Here is a 24275-nt window from a genome sequence, read left to right as displayed (position 1 = left end):
TTTTGTCCTCTGTTCCTGCAATTACTAGACAATATAGGACTTCTGTTAAGACCGGGACTGCTTCTAATCTGTGTGTGTGTGTGTGTGTGTGTGTGCACGTGCGTGTGTATGTGTGTGCGTGCGCATGTGCATGCAGGGGCAGGTGCGCACATATGTGAGTGTGTGTGTGTGTGTGTGTGTTTATTCTTATTCTTAAGTGAATTCCATATATTTTTGTCACAGTCACAGTAGTATTCCTACACTCTTAATTGCCCTCACAGTAGGTCTTCCAACACGGCTGCTGATGGCTGTTCTGCTAATAAAATAACACTATATATGGGTTAACAATAGCCTAATGCAAGTATCTGACATCATATCAGATATTAAATAAACTAGTAAACATACTCTTAAAGTGTCAGCTCTCCCAATGAGGAGGACAGAGTGTGTATGTGGGTAAGTACATGTGGGTGTGTGCAAAATGGTGTATGCCCGTGTCAGACGGACCTTTACTAGCAGCCCACAAACAGGGCACTCAAGGAGCCATCTGTCATGAGTGTGATCCACTCCCTGTGTCTGTTTATGACACCAAAATATTTACCCTGTCGACTGCAGGCCCACACCATGGCCCATCGCTCCATATGTGCCTTCAAGTCCCCAACAACTTCCAGCATCTTCATGCTTTGGAGCCATCTGTGATTTTTTTTTTTTTTTTTTACTGACCAAACCAAACCAAACACAAGACAAGAGGATTTTGGTCGCACAGACATCTTTTAGTCCCAGTCAACAAACATCTGTGCATTTAAATACCCCCCCCCCCCTTTTGTTTATCAGTGGACATGCAACCCACACTTCAAACAGAAAGGCTGATGAAGAGTAGTTTTGATGCGCTCTCATTACACTTGGCCCATGGAGTTGTGAGGGATGTTCCCGTGTGGAGTGCTGGCCCGTGTGAAACGCCCTTGAGGAGAAAGAGATGACGCTGAGGAGGTGCCATGCAGGAAGCATGAACCCATGAAGTCGTGTGGAGTACTACTTATTTATATGATACTCCCATAAGTGGTCTGGGATCAACGTTGTCTGTGATTGTTTTCTGAGTTCAGGCCTTTTGATTGGTCGCTGAGTTTGATACTTTTGATTAGTCCTTATGTTGTTTATATTACTGTTATGATGTATTTTAGTTGACGTTTGTACACTTTGATAGACAGGGGTAATGGATATGTGGACACAGTTCCATATATAATGTGTAATATGATCAATTATACATTAATAATATGATCCTTTCATGATTCTTATGTATTAACAGGAAATGACATAATTGGCTAACTGGTTCATCAAACTGCTTAAGAAGTTTGTTATTATTATCATTATCATTATGATACTACTACTACTACTATTACTACTACTAATGATTATGATGATGATGATGATGATTATTCTTCTTATTCTTGTTATTCTGTATTAGGAATGTTACTTTTAAATGTGCTGTCTTGGTGTATATCACAGATTGAGGCTCTTGCTGGAGTGTTTACAGCATTTATTCCTACATTCATTTATTCTTAAAGTGATTTCTGTGAGCACTTTGTTTCCAAAGCTGAAGTTGCATCACAGCAGGAGAAAAGACCAAAACGTGACCATCATGGTGGTTGAATTATGAAGAGACCATGTATTGCAAGACAAAGGGACTATTTTCTTTGTCTATGTCTTTTCAGTCTTTGTTGTATTGCATGGCCGATTTGATGATTAAGCTCTATGAAGTTAAAATTGTTGAAACACACTGCAGATTCTTGTTTAGAGTTTACTTTCCATTGGTTATCAGAAAAATGAGTTTCCTTGGGATGTTACAGTTAGGATGATCATAGGCTAATTTTCTTATCAGTAACAGTGTGGAACATGATCTACAGTAATGTGACTCCTACAGCTATTTCAGCAAGCTTTTTAATGGCTGTGACCTTAGTGTAAAATTAATCATTTTCGTAGACCTTTTTGTGGTGTCACTTATGTACAGTGAGTTAAGCATCACTGGATCTGAAAGATGAGAAAATGACATTGAATGATGATAACATAAATGTTAATGTATGTACACAACATGATTTATCAACCATATTAATTTATTCTCCCTCTCTCTCTCTCTCTCTCTCTCTCTCACACACACACACACACAAACACACACACACACACACACAGAGTGATATTTATTAAAGGAAAAAATGTCGTTGGATATTAGCACTGGTCCATACAGTCATTGGAGTAGTTTCTCTAATACCCACGCTGTTCCACTTTACGTTCTGTTAAGCTGTCATTTCTCTGCTCTCCAGTCATCTGTTAGTACCAATATAGACACAGGCACAAGGCTTAAAATAGAAACATTCATTGTGGACCATTTTCTGTGAAAACATTTGTGATGTGTGATGGTTTGCTGCTTAATGATTTTTGTTTGTGCTGAAGAAAAGAAACTTCAATCCGTGTTTTCAGAAAGTGCTTTCTCGTGAAATGAACGGCACATATGCAAACTAAGTTGCCAAAACATATCACAACCTCGTTGTCTTGTGTGTTTGACAGCATATATCTGGATAAATGGGCTGTACTTTTTTGTGCTTTTATGATCATACATGTTCGCGCGCGTGTGTGTGTTTCTGTGTGTTTCTGTGTCTGTATCAGTCTTTGTCTGTGCATGTGTGTGTGCATGCAAATGTTCACAGATACATATCACAACAGATAAACTCGGGTTCTTTAGGTGTTGTGAAAAAACAGCATAACGTGTTTATGATGATAAATGGTTTCTTCTCTCTATTTAAATCCATTGGTGTCTAACTCACAGCAGGTAAGACACAACATGATAGAATCCATAAAATATGATTCAATCTACATTAATGCTATAGCTTTAAAAATTGGCTGGTTGCCAGCACATCTGTGTGTGTATAGTCTCGCCCATATTTTCTGTCTGCTCATCAACTGGAAAGAAAAAAAAAAGAAATAGCATTTGTTTAAAGGCTTATTCACCTAAGCTGTGTTGTATTGTAGTTGTTCACACATATGAAATCGTATCTGGAGACTGCTTAATGTCCAGAGTTTTTTATATTTCGAAAACCGAACAGATAGGGTTTTGGTGGGGGGGGGGGGGGGGGGTGTTTTTGTCAGCTCCTCAGCTCCTGTGTATCTACGTGACGATTCCTCTCTGTCTGGCTGCTAAATGAAATGCTCAGTGTAGGATTCTGAGCATTCACAGCTCTGCCGTGTCTGGGGTCCTGTAGTCCCTTTTCTCCCCTGAGACATCGATCCTTTCTGGGTACGTGCGGCAGCATTCGCAGAGGTCAGGACCTTCACTGTCTGCTCAGAGGGCGTTCAGACAAATTGGGCAAGTAGCCTATCAGCAGGTTGTGGGGTCACAGCTCACTCATTTTGCTATCTCACTGCATCCTTTTAGTGCCCTCCATTGCAGAATTGGATGCAGAGGTCAACTGGTGTGTGTGTAGTGGGCTAGTTAGTTTCAGATCTTTCTTGATAACATGTCTCAAACTGAAACGCCGAGATACTTTTATACTCTGGGAGCCTCTCACTCATCACAGGAGGAAATCTGACCTAATGGGCAACAGTGGCATCTCTTGATTGGCATTAAACATTGAAAGTTTAAATGTTGCGCCATTCACATTCATTGCTGGGATTATTCCACTGAGTCTTCACCAGCTTGGTCAGTTTGATAAAAACAAACAAACAAACAAAAAACACTAAACAAACAAACAAACAAAAACCCCAAACAAACAAAACTCCCAAACCAACACACAAGAACATTTTATACCCATTAACGTGTATTTATATTGAGAGACAAAACTCTACAGGTCTGAGCCTAATTTATAGTTAGAATATGGAACGTAATGTTGCTAATAAAGATTTTCAGTTTCTTCATCCTTTGCTATCATGCTTGTGCAAATGATGGCACTTTTCCCAAGCTGGCATCAAAAGGTAAATGTTTTCCACATGCAGTTTGGGCACTAAGAAGACAGACGAGTGGGTATGGTTAACAAGGAATCCTTCATATCCTCCCCACTGTCTCTCTCTCTTTCACCCCACTGTGTAATACATGAGATTATTAAGATGACCACTGAGACAAATGAAATTTCATGGTCGAATCCCTGACCTCTGAGAACTGGATAAAGTACAAAAATTGCTGACAATGCAGCCAACTCTTCCGTACAAATTGCAGGCCCAACATTCCCAATGAGACTTTGGTAAGGATTCAGACCTGCTTTGTTGAGCAAAAGTTAAGACCACCGGGTCACACTTCAGCGGTCCTCTGAAGATCCTTATTCTATCGATCTTAACAAGGTATCATCAATCCCGTCTCATAAAACAGTGAATTCTACAGGCACTTTTTCTTTGGTCCTGTCTTTCTTAAGCCTTCTGTCATCAAACTGTATTTTTTTCTTTGTTCAGAGACACACTGCAATGTAGCATGAGTTGTTTCTGAAAATATATTTTTCGAGAGTTCGCCACCCTGTAAAGGCCTGTATTAAGTACTTCATTAAAAGTGTGCTGCTTTATGAAGAATTGGTTTACCTCATATACTTTGTGCTTAACAGCGTGTATTTACCATGGCAGCTGAGCATTACTGAAAAACAGAGTATTATTATAGAGACCTGTCTGAGTTGGAGGTCTAAATTATGCTGTTTTTGAGATTAGTGCGGAGTATTTACATTAAAAAGGCAGGGCAGAAATGTAAGTAATGTTTAGGCTGTGCATGAAAATTACACAAATTATTGCAGAATGGGTGTCAGTAATGTTAGTGCTATAGTTTAAGTTAGAAGTGGATAAATGTACAGTTTAAGTTAGATGCAGATAAATGGTAAATTAATGCAATCTCGCCGCATGTGTCAAAACCGACAGTGGGAAAAATGGTATCACGTCCTCAAAAATCATTGGACTACTGAGAATCTGAATAAAGGTCTGATGAGGTTTGATGGTGCCCCCCAGAGGTCTACAATAGAGAATACTGACATGGTTGAACTTGTTGCTGGACTGTAATTTAAAAAAAAAAAAAAAAATCAAGCCAAGAAGAATAAAAGATTTATAGAACCATTTACTTTTGTTTTTTTCTCTCACTCTTTCTGATTTTATTTCTATTTCTCTGTAAGTGGTGAAATTAAGCAGCCCAAGCCTCCCACCCGCCCCACAGGTCTTCTGAAAGACATGAACCCCCTTTGCCCTCCTAAGACCTCTAGGAGGTCTTTAAAGCGTGCTGAAAAGTAATGATGCTGTCAGAGCTGAACGCTCTGTGATTCTGAGGAGGACTTGTGGAAATTTTTCATCCAGAGCATTGGCTAATTTAGAGGTTAGCTTACCCATCGCAAGGTGTCTCCCCATCTATTATTTGTCTGCTAAACTCCATAATCTAGACGTAGAGGTATTTTGCTTTCAGTCTGGAGTGTGGACTCAGTTATTATGCTCCAGACACTATGTTTCTGTGCCTTGTGTAAGGGCAATACTCATTTCCTAACCCTTAATACTATACAAATGTTGGAATGTGCCTACTAAGTACACATTTGCAAAGTTATAATACCAAAGCAGTCCTATCTTTTGGTATACCGTTAGTTTTACCACGATACCAAATGGCATTTGGAGATTAAAAAATGCAAAATTTGGACTGTTATTTTTATGTGTGTTTGGGTTAACCGTCACTTTTGTGGGGTTTCGAAACAATTTCTTCCGATAAAATAACAGAAAATGTAGAAAAAAGGAGAAAAGATGCTATTTTCTGATCTCTTTCCTCCTTACGTTAGTAGTTGGAGGTGCCGCAGTATGTTGTGCAGCTGCTGGCGTGAATAATGTAATGGAGAGAGATAAGGGAACTCCACAAAAAGGGAAAGCAAATCCCTGGACCCTCCATTAAGCATCGCGGTCCACTCTTCCAGGGGACAGAGCTGACATTTTACCTGGCCGCGTAATAGAGAGCTAACCTTTAAGTGCTGAGTGGAACAAACCATGATTCACTTCCCTGCCTCTGTACTGCTGGTGTCCTCACATTGTATTGCCTTGCCCCACAGTCTGGATTCAGTGTGGGTCTTCTGTTTCTCAGGAGAAGCGGGTAGAGAAGCTCTCAGTATGGTTATCTGTTTGTTATCAGTCGTGCTAACTGCTTTGGTTGGTGATATATGTAAATTGTGATGTGACGGCTGACTTTACATGTGGGCACTCTGCATGATACTCAGTTAAGTTTCAAGATATTAACAAACTGTATTGATGGTAGATTTTTACTCCAAGTTTTATATGTTTCAACATGTCTAGAATAGGTCATAACAGTACATCGTGGCATTTTTAGTTCAGCTCTGGATACACTCAAATTCAGACTGTGTTGCGAGTTCACATAAAGACAGTACAAGATCCCCAGTGTTGTTGGAATGGCCCAGTGACAGAGAGAATACCACTGTGTCAATAGTCTGTGGAAACGATCACAGTTCAGTCTGGATATTGAGCATTGATCAGTCAAGAAAATTGCTACATCAGAACTTCAAAAGGGAAACAAGGACCAGGCATGTTTTTCATACTCCACAGATTGATCAGGTTTGTTTAAGGTGGTGAGATGAATGTTTGAAACCCTGAAGAGCTTAGAGCCATAAAAGCTTCAAACACAAAATAAGAGCACCTCAAAAGCATCAACCTTGACTGAGACATTTCTAAAGGACAGAGAGTGGATTTTTTTTAATCAGAGAAGGAAATGTAGATTGCTCAGTTTAATTAACTTCAGATTAGATTCCGTGTGTTTTTTGGAAAATCTTTCTCACTGTATGTGAAGGTGCAACTATTTTGTCTTGCTTTGCTGTCTTGGGTAAAACAATCAAAAGCTTATGTTTGTGGATATTCACTTCACTTTGCCATGACCTGTGTACTTGGAGACTCCAGCATTCACTTTGTATAAAGGAACTCACATAGGAACTAGGTTCCTTTTCCTTTTTGTGCTTTGTCTGGAAAAATTGGTTTTCCTCAAGAGAACAAGCAGGTGAATAAGAAGATGCATGGCAAATCACAAAAAGCAATTTTAATCTATATTTTAAATACAGAATGTTTTACTGCTGCTGAATTTTTTTTTCCTACAATAGTTATGCTGTGGTCTCCAATCTAGAAATGGTCATGAATAGTAAATTTTCTCAAACAGACCTCAGCTTCTTTTTCCCCCACACAATTCTGTCACCATAGTGATTGGAGCTGAGATTGATTTGCCATGCTGGAGGGCACCAGAACAGGAAAAAGGAAGTGACCCGTACCAGGTCAACAGCAGATTGGTCACCTTAATGTTTTATCTCTGTTTTGTAACAACAAAGTCATTTCCTTCAGTTCGTCAGAGCGAAAAAATTAGCTTCTAGTTTTTCGAGTTTCAGTTGTTTTGATCATGTGTTTCGGATGTAAATGTAGCTGCTACAACAGACTTAGTTTGCTGGGTTAATCAGAATGGATGCAGAGTGTGGTTTGGACCTTTTGTGTGAAATTAAGCAGGTGAAATTTGCATTATTAAAGGCAATATGTAATATGAATTTTGTGTTTGGGAAAAACATTGATGTTGCAGAATGATACGGTATGTATTGTGAGAAATTATTGTGCATACCATTATACAAACCAAAAAAAAAATATGAATGAGACTGTGACAAGTTATATTCAGTGCCTTTGAAGAGAGAAGTATTTTGCTGTAAAAGTCCTCTTAAACTGTACAAGGACAGACATATGGTTATTGTTATGGTCACACAGCTATGTGACCTTGATTGTTGTCTCAAACAAAATGTTCATTCTCTGTCTGTCTCTCTCTGTCTCTCTTTCTTTCTCTTTCTCTTTCCCTCTCTTTCACTTTATCCCTCCGATCAATATGTGACGTATGAGCAGGCGGAATGTGCTGTGGGTGGTGCTGGTTGTTGCTGAGGGCTTTGTGAGGAAAGCCTAGCTGGGACACGGAGCGGATCAGCTATGGCACACTGCTGCACGGATCTCGGCTTTTCATCTGATGTTTATTCCCTAGACGACTGGACTCGAGTCTGTCTTCCTCCCTAGACCGGTCCAATTATGCTCCTACTCACGACTGCCCCTGTTTATCATTGTATTGTGCAGTAGCCTCATGAAAAGCACAGCTGAAATATGATCGCATATTTAAGTGATCATAAGTCTTTATAAGGTAGATTTGCAACATAAGACCCAGTTACTGGATGTCTATGGGAAATATGCATTTATGTTATAAGGGCGGCCTACATTCATGTCATTTTGGAGTAAGCATATATTGTCACATGACAGTCCTGTTTTATAACAATTTAATATGACTTGTTGTGAATTCCCAGTTATTTAGACAAAAAACAATGTGGACTAATGCACTGCATGCAGATTGTCAGCAGTCAATGCATTTTACTGGAATGAGTGTGTATAGTTATTTAATAGGAAAAACCTAAAGTTAAATGAGTGTGGAATTACCAGTAATTTTCTGGTTTTGAGAGGTGTGTTTTTTTCATGGAAGATGCAGGAGTGATTAATGATCTGCTGTAAAACTCTGGGGAATTCCCATGTTGGTTGGAACATATGTCTGCATTGCTTACTGTGTTCCCTATTCATCTCTGCTTTGTTACAATGGGACGGTCATTAGTGAGACATTTATCATATTCAAATGATAACAATGCTCTAGATACACCTGTTCTCCAGGATCAAGGTGTTCAGGATTGATCAAATCCTGGTCTGCAACGCTCAGTCTTGTGTAATGTTTAGCTATCATTTATTTTCTTTCTCTGTCTCTTTCCATACTTTTAACTTCAGAGCTCAAAGAATTTGCACAAGCTCTAGAATAGTTCACATGTTTTAGGCTTTAGGTGCATGATTCTTGTCTAAGTTATGTATCATTGTTTAGTTTTGAATGAGGCCTGAGCTGACACATTACATTCTAAGCTCAACACCTGTCCCAAAGTCCAAATAGCCTTGTTCTATCTTGAATGAACCAGATTTGAATTGTCAGAGCGACTGAAAATACAAGCCCTCTCAAGAATCTCACAACCTTATACCAAAAGTATTTTATAAGGACTACACTGTGTGCAGAGAAGGGTGTACCTTACATACATAGAAGAATGTATAATGTTCCATTCAGAGAACATGACCTACTCCGAATATAATTTTTCTACATTTGACAGCATGTGTGGTTCATTTAAACATTCAGTGAAAGCTAAACACATAATTATTGGCTGCAAAATAATGGTGGCTGTATCTGGCTTTGTTTTGGTGTACTGTAGATATGAACAAATGAAGCATATTCGGTTTGTAAACCAAGATAGAGTAACACTAGTTTATGGGCATACGTATGTAAAAGTCCAACAAAATACAAAACCCTACACACAGAATTTTTTTTTTTCTTTTCATAATTACTGTTTGACAATGGCTCAGACATGTGACGTCTTGTATCACTGTGTTTGTTTTAGCTAATGACTGAAAACACTTGTCTGTATTAGTGACAGTAAGAGCAGTCTGACAGTGGAGTGAGAAAATGAGAATGGTGTATGGTATAGCGCTGGTATGAAAAATTCTTTGTGTTTTCTATCTGACATATTTAGGTCATAGCCACGTAAAATACCTCAGAAATCACGTAGCATAAGACATGCATTGCTAACACTACAATTTTTTTGTGTGTGTCTGTGTGTGTGTGTGTCTGTATGAGAATGAGTATGTATGTGAGAGAGAGAAAGAGAGAGAAAGAGGGAGAGAGAAAGAAAGAAATTTCATACAATATTTACTGGACTTGGAAAATAAAATCCTCAATAATTCCCATATAAAGCTTTGTCATCTCTACAATCAGCATTCATTGTGAAACACAACTCCTTTACTACTAAGTAGTCAAAAACTGTGCACTTCTTCTAATGGCAGCCTTTAAGTCATTTGTACAAACCCTGACACGGATAAACTCTTTTTCTGCTCCTGCAGCTCCCTGGAATTCAAACGAAAGGGAGAGATGGGCACCCTGTCCTGTAGGTCCATACAGAGATGGTTTATGATTAACACAAAATTGCCATGAGGGCAGGTGTGGCAATGACAAATGGCAGAACTTAGTGTAGTGCTAGATGCTGAAGACAGAGAGTAATCACTGCACAGAGCGTTGGCCAAAGCAGGCAGAACAGATACATCAACACCAGCTGAACAAAAGTGTCATGCAGGGTCATGTGCTCGCAACTCACATATATTTACCGGTGACAGGGGTTTGAACACACGGGCACGGATAAAACGAGGTTCCCCTCTTTTTCTCCTTTGTTTTATATTATATGCCGTCTCTGCTAGCTTGCCAGATGTGATTTATTGCACAGACCAAAAGGTGAGTTGTTTAGCATTGCATTTTTTTTTTTTTTTTATTGTATGGTCCCAAGATATGATGCTGACTACATATATGAGCTCTGTGCACCTGTATTTCTAGGTTTGTGATAATTTATTTCTTGTATGTTCTAATAATTTGCATTATTTCTTTGACCTATGCAGTTCTTATTTATTTATTTAATTGTTTCGGTTCCTTTGTTTTTATGCTCATTCATCACGTCGGACATGAAGCTATAAAAATACTTTGCTTTGTTTTTCTAGGTAATACCCAGTGCACTACTTGTGTGTGACGTCTTTATGAATAACAGCTTGTTGTGTACTCAGAATAATGGAGTAATTCATTTACTGTAAATTGAATCCAAGGACGATAGAGTTAATACCCAATCAGAGCGCTGGCCGGGTCAAGAGAGAGGCTCGACATTAATGAAATATTGCCCCGTCTCTGTTATCTACCATAAACTACATCTAGTCTATTTGTTGTCATTGGTGTAAACCTTGTTTTTCACTCAGTTTCTGCCTGAGACAATAGGATCTCAAATATGCTCAAACAGTGCTTATGTTTCATAATCTTAAGAGAAAAAACATCCAGAAATAAAAATGTCCTTAACAGAGATGCCATTATGTATTTGATAGAATTGTCTCAAAAATTGCTCCAAATGTGCTCTAAGCTTCCCTGAAAGCTCTTTCAGAAAAGTGCTTCAGGATGAACATCACTTGCTAAACAAAGGCAACTTTAATAGAAGAAAAAAGTCCACTAGCAGCTTTGCAGTTGTGATATGATGAAACTTAAAGCAATCTCTTTAAAGCATTTCTGTGGAAGTGCCAGAGTTTACGGCCAGTGTTCTCACTTATTGCCTTACATGTGACAGCCATAATTGCTTTATGTGCTTTCAAACTGTAAAGCACTAATGATACATCAAATGGTTTGTGCTTTATTTCTGTGCTGTAATGTAACTGCCATATTGCAACAACCTGTTAGCCTGAGGGAATCCTGTAAAGACGTTGTCCAAGTGCTCTCAAGATTCACAGAGATGTTAATCGTCACTGAATGTTTTTTATTGTATAGAAACCCTCTGATCACACGGTAAATAACCACTTTACGACTTCCAAGACAAACTCTGTGTCTGAGTAAGAATGTGGAATTGGATTGCTGACCACCTTTGTAGCTTCCCTCCCATTTTACATTTTATGACAATGGGAAATCGCTCAGCAGTCTAGTGTTATTTTAGATCAGTACCGAAACAAGGAACAGGAAAAAACTTTCAAATTGCACAGCAGTAGAGACGAACCAGTTTACCAGCACCTGACATTTATTTATGACAGAACAACACCATTTACTTTATTCTCACAGCAGGATTAGCTTAATCTCAAATTATAAATGAAAAATATTCTATTTTTGAGGGAGGTGTTTTTTTTCTCTCTCAGAGCGATTAGCTACCCAGCATCATCTGGCTAATCTGGAGTGTGTCATACGTGGCTGTTTCTGAATAGGGGCTCACTCCAAGCCATTTTCTTTTAATTAATCCATAGCATGGCTATGGAAGAAGGAGCCTTTGATCTCGTAATGAAAGGACACTTAGACTAATATTTCTTCTCAGAATTGTCTGCTTGCTGTGCTACGTCTGTGAACCGACACCAAGGAATTCCTGGAACTGGGCAATGGCACTTGCATAATCAGGCCTTCTTTTATGCTCTCTCTCCATCTCTCTCTCTCCCTCTCTCTCTCTCCCACTCTCTCTCTCTCTCTCTCTCTCTCTCTCTTTCTCTCTCTCTCTCTCTCTCTCTCTCTCTCAGACTCTTGTTTTCACTCTGTTTGGTGCCCAGGGCTATCAGTGGTCATTCCTTTAACTTTCCCCTTGGGCTCCGCCTCTCTCTGCGAGTCTGTTGTCTCTCCTTTTGATGACACCCTCAAAAAGAAATCAATAAGAGGTGCCCAAAGCTCTTTCATTTCCTTCTAATGGACATAACATTTTAAAAATTATTTTTATTTTTCCTTCTCACTTGCGCGTACACCCAGGCCTGTTTTTCAGGCATTGCTGGTGGCAGGGTCAGCTGAGAGGGTTAAAGGCTTTTGGCAGAGTGTCTCTGGGGTTGATAAGTTCAGCTTTCTGCTATTTCCAGACACAGTTGTCAGAAGACCAGAAGAGCAGGCGCAAGTGATTCATTATTCACGAGTCAGAAGAATAGTGCACCGTCCTGCATGGTCTATCAGAATGAGACTACCTCATACCTCTCTCATATAGCTTGAGGGAAAGAACCAAGAGTCATCGCTCTTTGAGTTTCTTCCCCGAGGCTTGAAACAAGCCTGATTGAAACCAGAGATATAGAGACTTAATAAGATGCTGTAATCAGTTTGAGAGAAACTGTCGTGCTGGAAGCAAGCAGTAAAAGCTCGCATGCTCGAGTTCTGTTTTGAGACATGGTATAATTTAATGGATCCCCATTTTCTGCAAGTTATAGCTATCAGAGACTGTTCCTTGTTGTGTAACACATGTTCACAAACATCTGCTTCTTTTTTTTTTTTCCGCTGAAGGGGTTCATCACATGCTCTCACTAGCAAAGTGCCTCAGCTGACTTACCTTGGTATAGGTAGTTGGTGGTTGGGGGTCTTTCAAATATGTTAGTTTGTTTTAGATCTTATGCTTATCATTTAGTGTGTCCTAATTAAAGGCTAAGGTATTGGATTTTTTAGTAAATATTACTCATGATTACATATCAGGCACAAAAGCCTGAAATGCCCCCAGGTAAAGATTTGAGGCACTCAAGGAAAAGGAAAAATGTACAGCTGTATTGCCACTGGCATTGTACAGAAACAATGCTACATTTAAGCATTTATCACATATAGATGTTGGTCACCATGGCCCTGTCTCAGGTGGCCTTCCGCTGGAGAAAATTGATTTGCTTTCTCTCTGTATTTAACCACAGTACCTCGTCCTCTAAATTCCCATTCTGTGAAGTATAGCGTTTAAATCGGGTAATCCCAGTTTGGTTTCTTCTGGAGACACTTTAAGGTGTAACGTTGATGAAAAACAGAAGGCGGTAGCGGTGGGAGGTTAACCTTACCTACCGAAAAAGCAAACAGTGAGACGTGTTCATGTCCGTGTTTGGCCGTCTTGACAGAGTGGGGACTCATTTACTCTACCGCCATTTGACGGTTTGCATCAGAGCTGACGCCCATGCCAGCCTTCTACCGGACATTCTTTTTTTTTTTTTTTCCCCTGAAGCTTGGCATCTTAGCATGAAATGATGGATAGTATGGTTTGAGCACTGCAGTGCCTGATTATGGCAGAGTGCTTTCAGGTGTGACTGAGAGAAGACCAGTGACAGCTGTGCAGATGGGGAATGCTTGCTAACATCTGCTTAACAGCAGCTTTTGTATCTTTGATGTTTTATTTAATTCAGTTTCATTCATTATGTGGCTAAATTGGTTGGAATTTTTTGTCCTTAAAGTCATGGTTTAGGAATAGTGACTCAGAGTATAAATTTTAAATATACACGATTTAAAATAATAATAAAACAATAAAAAAAAAAATTTGCAAACAAAATAGTATATTTTAGTAATGCACCTATACTTGTTGGTACTCGTATCGGGCCGATACAGTATGGTAAACACTCGTACTTGGTATCGATATCATAATTTAATGCTTCCAATTACGAGTACACTGACGTATAATGACGCGGCCTGCAAACTTGCCGCAAAACTAACAGCAGAGCCCTATTAACTGGGTTTAGTGCTCTTGACGTCCAGCCTTTATCCGTTGCAGAGAGTGTGTGGTTCCACCGCACAAAAGAAAAGAAAACTACAGATAAAATAACCCTAGAATTGCAATCAAACTCAGAATCATGTTAGATATTTGGAACTTCTTTAAACTTGAAAACAAAGAAAGTAAAACTGCTAATTGTAATATTTGTAACACAACCATTTCAAGGGGAGGCACAAATACAAAGGACTAAATTCATTGCTCTTAGGTGAGGACACTACCTATACAATGTCAGTATATGTAATGCTCAGAAATTTCTATCAGGGCCCTTACGTTTACTGTTTGTAGCTGGCTACTGGCTTTGTAGAGAAGGTACTTAAACATTTCTAAAACTAAATACTATCAGTCTTAAGAAAACTGGTATAGTATAGTATATTGTGTAGTTTATGATCAGTGAGCACCAAACAAAGATATATGTGTGAATTTGCAAATCTTACCGACGGTATAGATTCTGCATAGCTCTGTCAGAAAACTCTTAAATAATGCTGTGAAGACTTCCACTCTTACTCACTAATAACTCACTCAAATTCAGTTGTACAGCTGAGGAAGAAAAACAGTGGTAGTTGGAGAAGTCACAAATGAGAATAACACACAGAAAGCTTCAGACTGTCCTTCTAGAGTATTTTTTCCTGTTGGACTTTCTTTCTTTCTTTCTTTCTTTCTTTCTTTCTTTCTTTCTTTCTTTTTTCTTTTTTTTTTAACCAAGTGAACTGGTTGGCCTTCTTTTTCCCTTAGCCGCTACGGAAGCCTCCTATTTTTAATCACGTCTACGACAGTGGCGTTCAGCAGACATCGAACAAAGTTCAGACACAGTTTACGATGTGCCTGTGCAAGACTATCTTGACACAGGTGCTCTGCAGAAAACTTCAATAGACTTGTGTTCTCTGCCTCCACTTCAGTGGCGCAGTCATCAGAGAGAGCCTTAATATCATGCAAAGCTAAGCATGAAATGACAGGTGCCCTGCATTAGCACCTGTTTATAAAAAAAAAGAAAGAGAAGAAACTCTAGGAAATAAAAATAAAATATGGTGATTTGTTTGACTCTTGTTTAGAAGACATTTTGGCATGTTCGGTTTCGTTCTGTTTAGTTTTGTTCTTGACAGATAGCGGTACGCGGAAAAAAAAAAAAAATCAATGCCTGACAAATTGGAATGAAATGTTTGCCCTGTGTAGCAGCATGACAGATGCTGTTGTAGAACAGTGTTTTCTACCACGAAATGTGTTGTGTTGAGTAACAGACAGCTGACTGCTGATGTCAGTTTTACCCTCAGTGCGCTATTGAAGATGTTTCCAAAAGGTATCTAAATGAGATAAAATAACTCTTTTTATTTTAGCTTCAGTTTGTGTTTTACAACACAAATCTCAGTTAAAATGTGAAATATTATCAGTTATATTTCCTTAAAAATTCAAGTATCGTGAATGAAACTGAAGAGAGTGGAATTTGATACTGTGTGGAGCATTTGAAGTCGGGAGAAGTTTGTACCACCAGGCTTTCTCATGACATTGATGAAATGCTTTTACGTTGCTCTCAGAATGTCTCCTTCGCTGGCCTGTCATTGCTTGTAGACCAGGCTCATTATTATTGTAGATTTATGGCCCTGTGTTCCCATCTAGCCCCCTTCAACCCTCCTTGTTAGTTAATCTATGCATTCTGCTGGATTTTCTCTGTGGGCACACTTCAAGGAAAGGACCAAAGATGGCCTCCGTTGTTTCTGTAGTCAGTGGAAAAACACCCATTCTCGTTGTCTCAGACAGAATGTTTGGTCAAGATTTGTGCCTACTTTCTTTGTTCTCCCTGTATTCAGATAATCCCCTTGTGGTTTTTATAGTCTTTTACAGGAAATATTATTTCTAACTTCATGTCTACTACAAATGTAACTGTTGACTTGGTGTACACTTAGCTAACTTCAAATAAGCAACACGAGTGGCTGAAAAAGTCATCTCTGTGAAATAAGTATGTAGGTATATTCAATATCACTCTCATCTTTTGTAGGAGTGGTTTCTTTTTCTTTCCTTCTTTTCCTTTTTTTGTCCAGGCCAGTAATGTAGGGCTCGAACAGGAAATGAAATACAATTATGACCCTCGTTACTGCATGACTATTACAAACCCAGGAGAGCTCTCTACACTCTGACATTTTCTGTCAAGTGATTGGGAAGGGGGAGAGATAGCCAGTGAGAGAGAGAGAGAGAGAGAGAGAGAGAGAAACACAACTTCACTTGAGTTTTGAATTCCTTAGATATACAATGGAAATATGCACTCTATCAGCAGGAGAATCTGAATAATGCTGATACATTCTTTGAAATTGCAGGGCTCTGAATGATTACAGTGGCTATACAATATTTTTTGCCCTATTTTACTGCTAATAACTTAAATACAAGAGCAAAACTGCTGTAGGAGAGAAAACAGATAGAGAGGGTTAGTTAGAGAGAGAGATTACAGCAATACTATAGAATTGTCCTGTCATGATTGGCATTTTAATTTATTTCTTCAGAGATGATTGATTCTGAGCACAGATAAGAAAAAAAGACTTCATTTTTACTTTCTTTGTTATGACAGAGCAAAGCTTCCATTAGACTTTTTCTGAATGACTTTCAGAAATGCCAGTCCTTTAAAACCATCATTTAGCATGCTCTCAAATTGGAAAGGAATGTGTTTTAAAAAGTGCCTTTTTATTAACCATTAGTTTTTCCTGGTGCAAAAAAAGGGAATCGTTTATGGCATAAGTCAGAGTTATTATTAGTGAGATTTTTGCTCCTTTTTTGTGTAAAGATCCCATTTAATTTTTTTTAATTACAAAAGAGTTTTTATGCTGTAATGAGGTCATTGAAATGTGTCTTGAATCTGCAAGAGGGCCAAAAATAGGATGCTTTTCATGTGCTTGAAAGTAGTCCATTAACAGGTACCACAATCATTATGATAAGATTCTAGATAGAGGTCCATTCACATGAAAAATTGACCATACGTGTCTGTGAGGAATCCGAGAAAAATGACTGCTTGGTCTGCAATGTACTGCCTGTCTTACACAGGGTGAGTGATGTTGTGCTGGGAGTTCACAGCTCCTCTGGTGTTAGATTGAACAAATGAACACAGATAAGGTAAAATGCAGACGGTCCCTAAAGCAGCGTTTTGATAGATAGACTCCAGCAGCAACATTAGGAGTGGGATGAGGACGTTGTCTCTTCGTCAACATACAATATTAATCAAAAAGAGCCCACTAAAGCATCTCGTTGACTCTGAGTGTGACAACTTGACATTGAAGAATCTCATGATGGAACCATCTGTCTTGATCCGATTGCAAATCAAAACTCCATAAAACACTTTTTTTTTTTTTTTTTACTTTCCTCTTACTGAAAATTTTTGAAGGACAAGTCTTTGAGTAAGCACATACAAAATCGGCCTGGCTGCATATGTTTTTTTTGTGTGTGTGTGTGTGTGTGTGTGTGTGTGTGTGTGCCTGTGTGTGCTTTGATGTCAGAAAGACAGATAAAGCAATCAATACCTGTGGAAATTTTGTTTGACTTGACACGGTGAAGTAATGATTAAACATCCTGATCCATACACCATTTTATCGAGCTGTGTTCCATCCTAATCCAAAGACTCCATCTCAAGCCTCACATCTTCTCATCGCAGTCTCACCATTTATGACTTATTGTCATTGTCACAGATGAAATTTGAACAGCTCCTCCCCATCAAAATTAATCTTCGTAATCCACATATTATTGCATTTTGTCTCATAGATATTATTGGACTAATTTTGAGGTGACCAAATCAATATCACACAGATGTGAAAGCTTTAGACATGCTCTATCAGGCACTTGTACTTGTAGATACACATGCTTTTTAAGTGGAAAAAGTGCAAGACTGCAGTCCATTCGTTCTCTTGCAGTCCCGTCTCACAAGTGTGTTTTTTTTTTCCATTTGTTTGTTTGTTCATTCATTCACTCATTCATTCATTCATTTTTATTCATATATCTTTCTCCTCTTTCTGTGTTCTCCAGTCTTTTTTCCCTTCTCTGTTCAGTGTTTGAAAGTATTTTGTGTGTGTGTGTGTGTGTATGTGTGTGTGTGTGTGTGTGTGTGTGTGTTTGTGTGTGCGCGTGTGTGCGTGTGTGTGCGCGCGCCTGTGTGTTTGTGTGGCATCATATCATCCACTCTGACCTCTTTGTGTCAAATACTGAAAGTAGAGTGGGTCCCATGTTAGCTTAGTATCACTTTACTTAATGCACCTGTCACAGACCCACAGAAAGCTATCATCAATATAGCATGACTCCTGTCACAAAGATTTCTCTTAGTGTGTGACTTGTAAGTTCCTGCCGTGGAACCTACAGCCTTGCCTTGTCCTGTTAAATCCCCAGCAAGCTTTCTCACCATAATTTCCGGTTGCAGCTCTACTGTAAACAGTATCTAACACCGTGATAAATGGGTTATGTAAGACTGACTATATTTCAGACATAGGACTTCCTGGATATTATATTTATGGTTTGTGGACCTACTGTATTCCATTGTAACAATAAACTGTAATTGAATTATTATTCAGCTCATTCAAATGATTGAAAGGACAGCATTGACTGTGATATTATTCCTGTATTCTCTCCTCTGGTACAGAGACTATGCTATGCTTTTTTGATGGTTTTTTGATGTTTACAGGATACTTGCTTTTACTTTCAAACACTGGCATTTCTCCTCTGTGCAGGCTTCGTTGATAGGATGAGAGACTTGTTTGACCTAACAGGATGTTTTTGTTTGCATATTTATTGGGAGCAGGAAGAGAATCTGTGTATGCCCCTTGTAGTTATCACTTAAGCTAACGAACCTCGTCTTGTCTGAGCCCTTTCTGGGTTTTTTTTTCCACCTTACTGTTCCACTATACTCATTTGTATGATCACCTTTGGTAGGTCATCTTTTTTCCATAAGCAAACAACCAAAGTTCAGACCTCAGAAAATGATGTGTTAGGTTGCCATGAGATGGCACCACATACCAAAATATAATTGTGAACTTATATGTACATATTTTTAATGTATGAACAACATAATCTTGGAATAGCTCTTCAAAAAACATGTAGGACATTTTTAGAGAGACCAGTTAAAAAGTTAAAAAGGAAAATGTTTAGTCTTAAGTGACATATGCAAGTATGAGCGTGTGGAAAAAGGACACCACAGTCATTGGTTAAATGCACAGTGAAACCGAACCAGTGGCATCATGGGACAAAATGATAATCACGTCTTTCTACCCCAGAGTGAGCATGGCCGGGATGTGGGGGTGGTGGCAATGAAGAGTGGTGCAGTTACACAGCTTGGTATGAAATTGGAAAACCTGCCCCCTCCTCCCCCCCTTTAACCCCCACACCGCCAACCCCCCACCCCCCATTTGTCTAATGGAAGTTTCAGTCATTAGTTAAACGAGAATCTTTCTCCAGCGGCAATCAAACGTGAAGCACTTCTGTTAAGAGGCCCATCAGAGAACATCTGCTGCACGGCCGTGACCTCCCGCTACTGTCTGCCTGCTCCGACTGGCACAACCGTCACCGGCAACTCGATGTGCCGCTAACAGCACTGTCAGTTTTCTCTGCATTACTTGTTCTGTCATCTTTAGCTGAGCAGTTAGTACAGGTTAAAAGGGGTCCATAGTGAAGTTGTAACAGTGGTAATCTGGTCATGTTCAGAAATAGAGCTTTCAGATTTTTCAGTGTTTTTCCTTTTTATTCTGCTCGTAAAGAGACAAAATCACGAACAAAAAAGACTTGACCTCATTAGTGTCATTAGATATCTTAATTCTCTTTTGAAATCTTTTTGAAGTATTGGCATTATCATGAACATATTATTATTGTTATTGTTATTTTTTTTTTTATTATTATTTTTATTATTTTTGTTATTCACTCCTTACTAAGGCAGTGACTGCCACATTGCACATGGTGTCTTGACCGACTTGTCATTATTTACTTGTCATTATTTTACCAGGATTCAGTATCCTACCATTTGTGGTGATATTGTTTTCCTGTGTATATCATTGTGTGATCTAAAACGTAGTGCAAAATATGAGAAAATGTGTCTTAAAAACTTGTTTTAATATGTCATTAAAGACTCCAGCAGTCCAGCTGTGCCAAATTTGTCCTATATGGCTTAGGGAGTGTAATTTGACACGCAAGAGTATTGTTAGTGGCCAGTAGAGATCTGGCAGCTACCTTGTTGGGATTAACTTTGCATGAACAGTGCTCTGCTCTAAGCATGTTGCATTGCTTAAAGACTCTCTGCAGCCTTCAGATTGGAAATATGAGTGATGGTTTCACATTTATTGGCAAAAGTGTCTATTAGCCTCACTTGCCTCAGTTGGGGGTTTTGTTTTGTTAGGGGGCAACTTGAGAAAGTTCATGGATAATTTAATATTTCAGACTGATGTAAACTGATGAAAATAATAATAATAATAAAAAATACAAAAATAAAAAAATGTCATGTGTTCCCTCTCAAAAAATGAACACTTTGTGATATAGCTTAGAGATTTCATTTTCATTTCACAGCCAATATTCTGAAACGGTGTACATTATGCTTTACATAACTGAAGCTATCATCGTAAAACAAAATGACTTTTGATGCTTCTCTTTCTCTTCCAACAGAGCAGATGTCAAGCAAGCAGGGCCTTCCTCCACTTCCGCCTGTCAAACATCCTCATAAGCAAAACCCATCAATCACTTTGCTGGACCACTCGCTGGCCAATCAAACCGCAGAACTGCAGAGTGCGTCCGAATGCGTACAGCTACAAGAGAACTGGGTGCTGGGTGGCAATGTAGGACTGGAAAACAGGTGGGTGTTTTACATTACTTTGCGCATTGACATATTACCTTGTGCTACTGATTTCAGACAGCACTGTTAGTCAGCATAAATCTTACCACCAGCCTTTTTTTCTGATCTGGCATACTCATTTTGGCAAAATGTGAAAGATTTATGTCAGATGTGCTTTCAAGCTGTTTTCTAAGATGATGTTAAGCCTTGTCCAAGGCTGAAAGTTAACTTCTTTCAGAACAGTCGTTATCCATCCATTATACAATTTAATCCAGAACTGGTTCTTATCTTTATGTCAGAAAACCAATCTCTACAGATGTTAAAAAAGTGAGTTGTTTGCCGTCTCAGGTGTTGGATGAAAGCGGTGTGATGACACACCGAGTAGAAAATCCTTGAAAAATATACAGCTTGTTTTTGTACAAAATGGTAGGGAGTGGATGACTTAGGCTGAAAGGGGTTTCTAAAAAACAAAAAAGGTTCTTTTGCCAGACACAGCCTTGTCTTCTCTGGCACTTAACACCACTAAAATATATTAAACAAAGAGTTTATGTGGGTACCAGCTAGAACAATTGAAGGCTGTACTTGTATCTAAACCAGTGGGATGAAACAAACTCTTCTCCAACACTACGCAATGCACTTTGATTAATGCAGATATTCCTAATGAAATTAGAGCCGTGACAGCTTTTAAAGACTTGCATTTAGATGAATTGAGATGACTAGGAATACTGAGAGGACGTAAGACAAGTGCCTGTCTTTGTGGTATCGCACAGTAAATTTAATGACCTGCTGTCACTTTACTTGCTGTATTAGCTAATGAAATCATCATTCAGTGGATGAACTGCCAGGTTTTCAAAGTTTAACAGCACTTTTGCCCTTCTCAGGATACTCCATACGGTATACTTTTGCAACGAAACATCTCCTTAATTCATCACAATTTAAATGTCATTTATTACCACTGGTAGGAATAAACAGATCTCCAATGTTTTACAGTGTACTTTCCTAAATTCCCCGTGGTGACTTACCATGTTCCAGAATCAGCACTTTTTCCTAGAAAAGGCAGAAACCTGGAGAGCCAGCACACTGAGTTCTACCAGAATAGGAATGTGAAAATGTACTGTTGCATAATGTGCATGGCAGTGAGTGTAAACAAGCGTAGCTCTATTTATGTATTATTAAAACATTATGCAGCTGTTTCATTGCTGAATACATACAAACAATAATATCTGCAATATTTACAGCAATATTTACAATAAATACGTGTAAAATAAGTAACCAAATACAAATACACTGAAGGCCTAAATAATCAAGCATGGATTGACATCATATGTGACAACTGACATATTAGTAAAGCCATGACACAATTATGACACAATTCTTGGAATTGAATAAACTCTAATTTGTTTTGAGAGAGGCTGATGTGAAAGCCATTATCTTGCCCAAAGAAAATTGGACATGTGAGAAACTAAATGTTTAATATTTAAAAAGACACCAAAAAAAAAAAGAAAAAGAAAAAAAAATCCCTGTTCTGTTTCTTCTCTTGCCATTTGGATTCTAGTAGGTATACCTGGCCTGACCAAAGCTGTCAAAGTTACCAAACTTCTCAGCCTTGTAATATTAAGCAGCAGTGTAACCTGAATCGTCTAGGGAATCTTTTTTCATGAATCCCAGCGTTCCGTGTCAGCAGCATGAGCATGAATCACCTGCGCTCTTTGGCCTCAGAAGGTTTTTTTTCTGCATGCTGAGCCTTTCCATGGATTATGACTTTTCATGAATCTAGCAGGAATCAGAATTCAGACGTTGTATCCACGCTTCACATTATAGGTGGGGGTTGGAGTTCTAACCTGCTACAGTCTTATGTTTGTCCTCTGGTTTAAATGATTTAAAGGGGCTTTTTCTAAATTAAATGGAATGTTAGTAGGCTCCTTTACAGATGATGTGAGCAAGAGCTTGATTTGTGCTAAGTAGGAGAATAAAAGTGAGAGATAATAATCCAATAATAGGAATTCTATGACTCTCACATCTGATGAGAACTTGCATGTTTGGCATTGACAGGGTTAAAATTGTCTTCACTCTGAGAGGCAGCATACAGGGTGCAGATCTGGAAATGCAAGTAACTGAGTTCTTTCAAAGTTTACTTTAGACCTGATTGCATTTTGTTCCTTCAGTACACAATAGACTTCCTACAGGAACATGCTGAGACATGTTCAAATGAGTGCTAATACTACGGCCCAATTCCCCCTGATCCTCTCTCTCATTCGCCTTTTGTAATTAGAAGTAAAAGAAATAAAATGTTGCACTCTGAACATCTCACTATACGAATAGAGTTGTTTGAGGCAAAAAAGCATTGAAAAAATTCTTGCATTTGTGAATGACTGTCTTAGTCATGTAAATAGAAAAAGAATCCCACATGCTTTCTTGACAGATTGGGTTTATAGTATTCAATCCTGTTTAAAGCTCTGTTGAACTATTCCTGACACGGGACCTTCCAATCTTTACAATGTTCATAATATGCATGGTGATGTAGACTCTCAGTGATGTAAACGGGTAGGAAATAAATATATTGCACATACACCCAGGGCAGTTGAGGAGTGTCTCTACTGTTTCTCTCCCTCTTTCTCTTTCTGCCTCCCTCTCTCTCTCTCTCTCCCTCTCTCTGTGTGTGTGTGTGTGTGTATGAGTTTTTGTCTTATCTCAGAACTGAATTGACTGGCTTAAGTGTCTTTGCTCCATGTGTTCAAAGATGAGATCAGGAGCTCAGCGAAAGGTGATCCTTGCAGGCATGTTTGCCTTGCAGTAATGCCTCTTGAAAGCAATTCTACATCTTCCGATGGAACATTCCTCTTCTATGAGGGGTGGAAGCAGCAAAGAATTTTCCAATTCAGTCAAATTCAAATGGCCACCAGCACAGATGAGAAATTTTAAGATTATTTTCTCAAGCAAGGCTGCTTCCTGTGGAATGATGTGGGACTCTTTTTTTGCCTTCCATTGTGTAAATGTGAGACAGGAGACATGTGGGAGGGTTTTCTGCTTAGGGATATTACATAAAAGCTTTCCTGTAATCACATCCAATAAGGCATACTCACTGTTCATCAAAATACCCCTGAGTGTATTCTCCCCTTCTACCACAAGACAGACAGACAGACAGACAGACAGACGCACACACACACACACACACACACACACACACACACACACACACACACACACACACACACACACAAACTGTTTGTCTCTATCATTCTCTACCCCCACCACCATCACCACCTTACCCAACTCTGTCAGCCAACTCTTTTTCTCTTTCCTTCTCACTCACTACTGCAATCTCCAAAAAACTTTCCACTTCTGAGTTTGTCACTAAGAGTCTGATCTTTACACATCAAGGCAGTAAGGCACTGTCCTGAAATGGCATCATGGCGCACCAACCTCTGGGGAGCGTCCTAAAA

At 38.9% G+C, this 24275-nt stretch overlaps 1 protein-coding gene across 3 annotated transcripts in view; it reads left to right on the top strand.

Moving 5' to 3' along the window:
* LOC115807722 (teneurin-3) overlaps positions 1–24275 on the top strand; it is a 76025-nt gene that overhangs the window by 8368 nt on the left and 43382 nt on the right. For all 3 annotated transcript variants that reach the window (XM_030768858.1, XM_030768849.1, XM_030768866.1), the window contains exon 3: positions 20667–20853. In XM_030768858.1, the coding sequence (XP_030624718.1) occupies positions 20667–20853 (187 nt within the window). The remainder of the gene's footprint in view (positions 1–20666; positions 20854–24275) is intronic.

Source organism: Chanos chanos, chromosome 1, assembly GCF_902362185.1.
Source record: "Chanos chanos chromosome 1, fChaCha1.1, whole genome shotgun sequence".
NCBI classification, from domain to species: Eukaryota; Metazoa; Chordata; class Actinopteri; order Gonorynchiformes; family Chanidae; genus Chanos; species Chanos chanos.
Note: the sequence above shows the minus strand (reverse complement) of the source record. Positions and strands in the feature narration are given on the sequence as shown.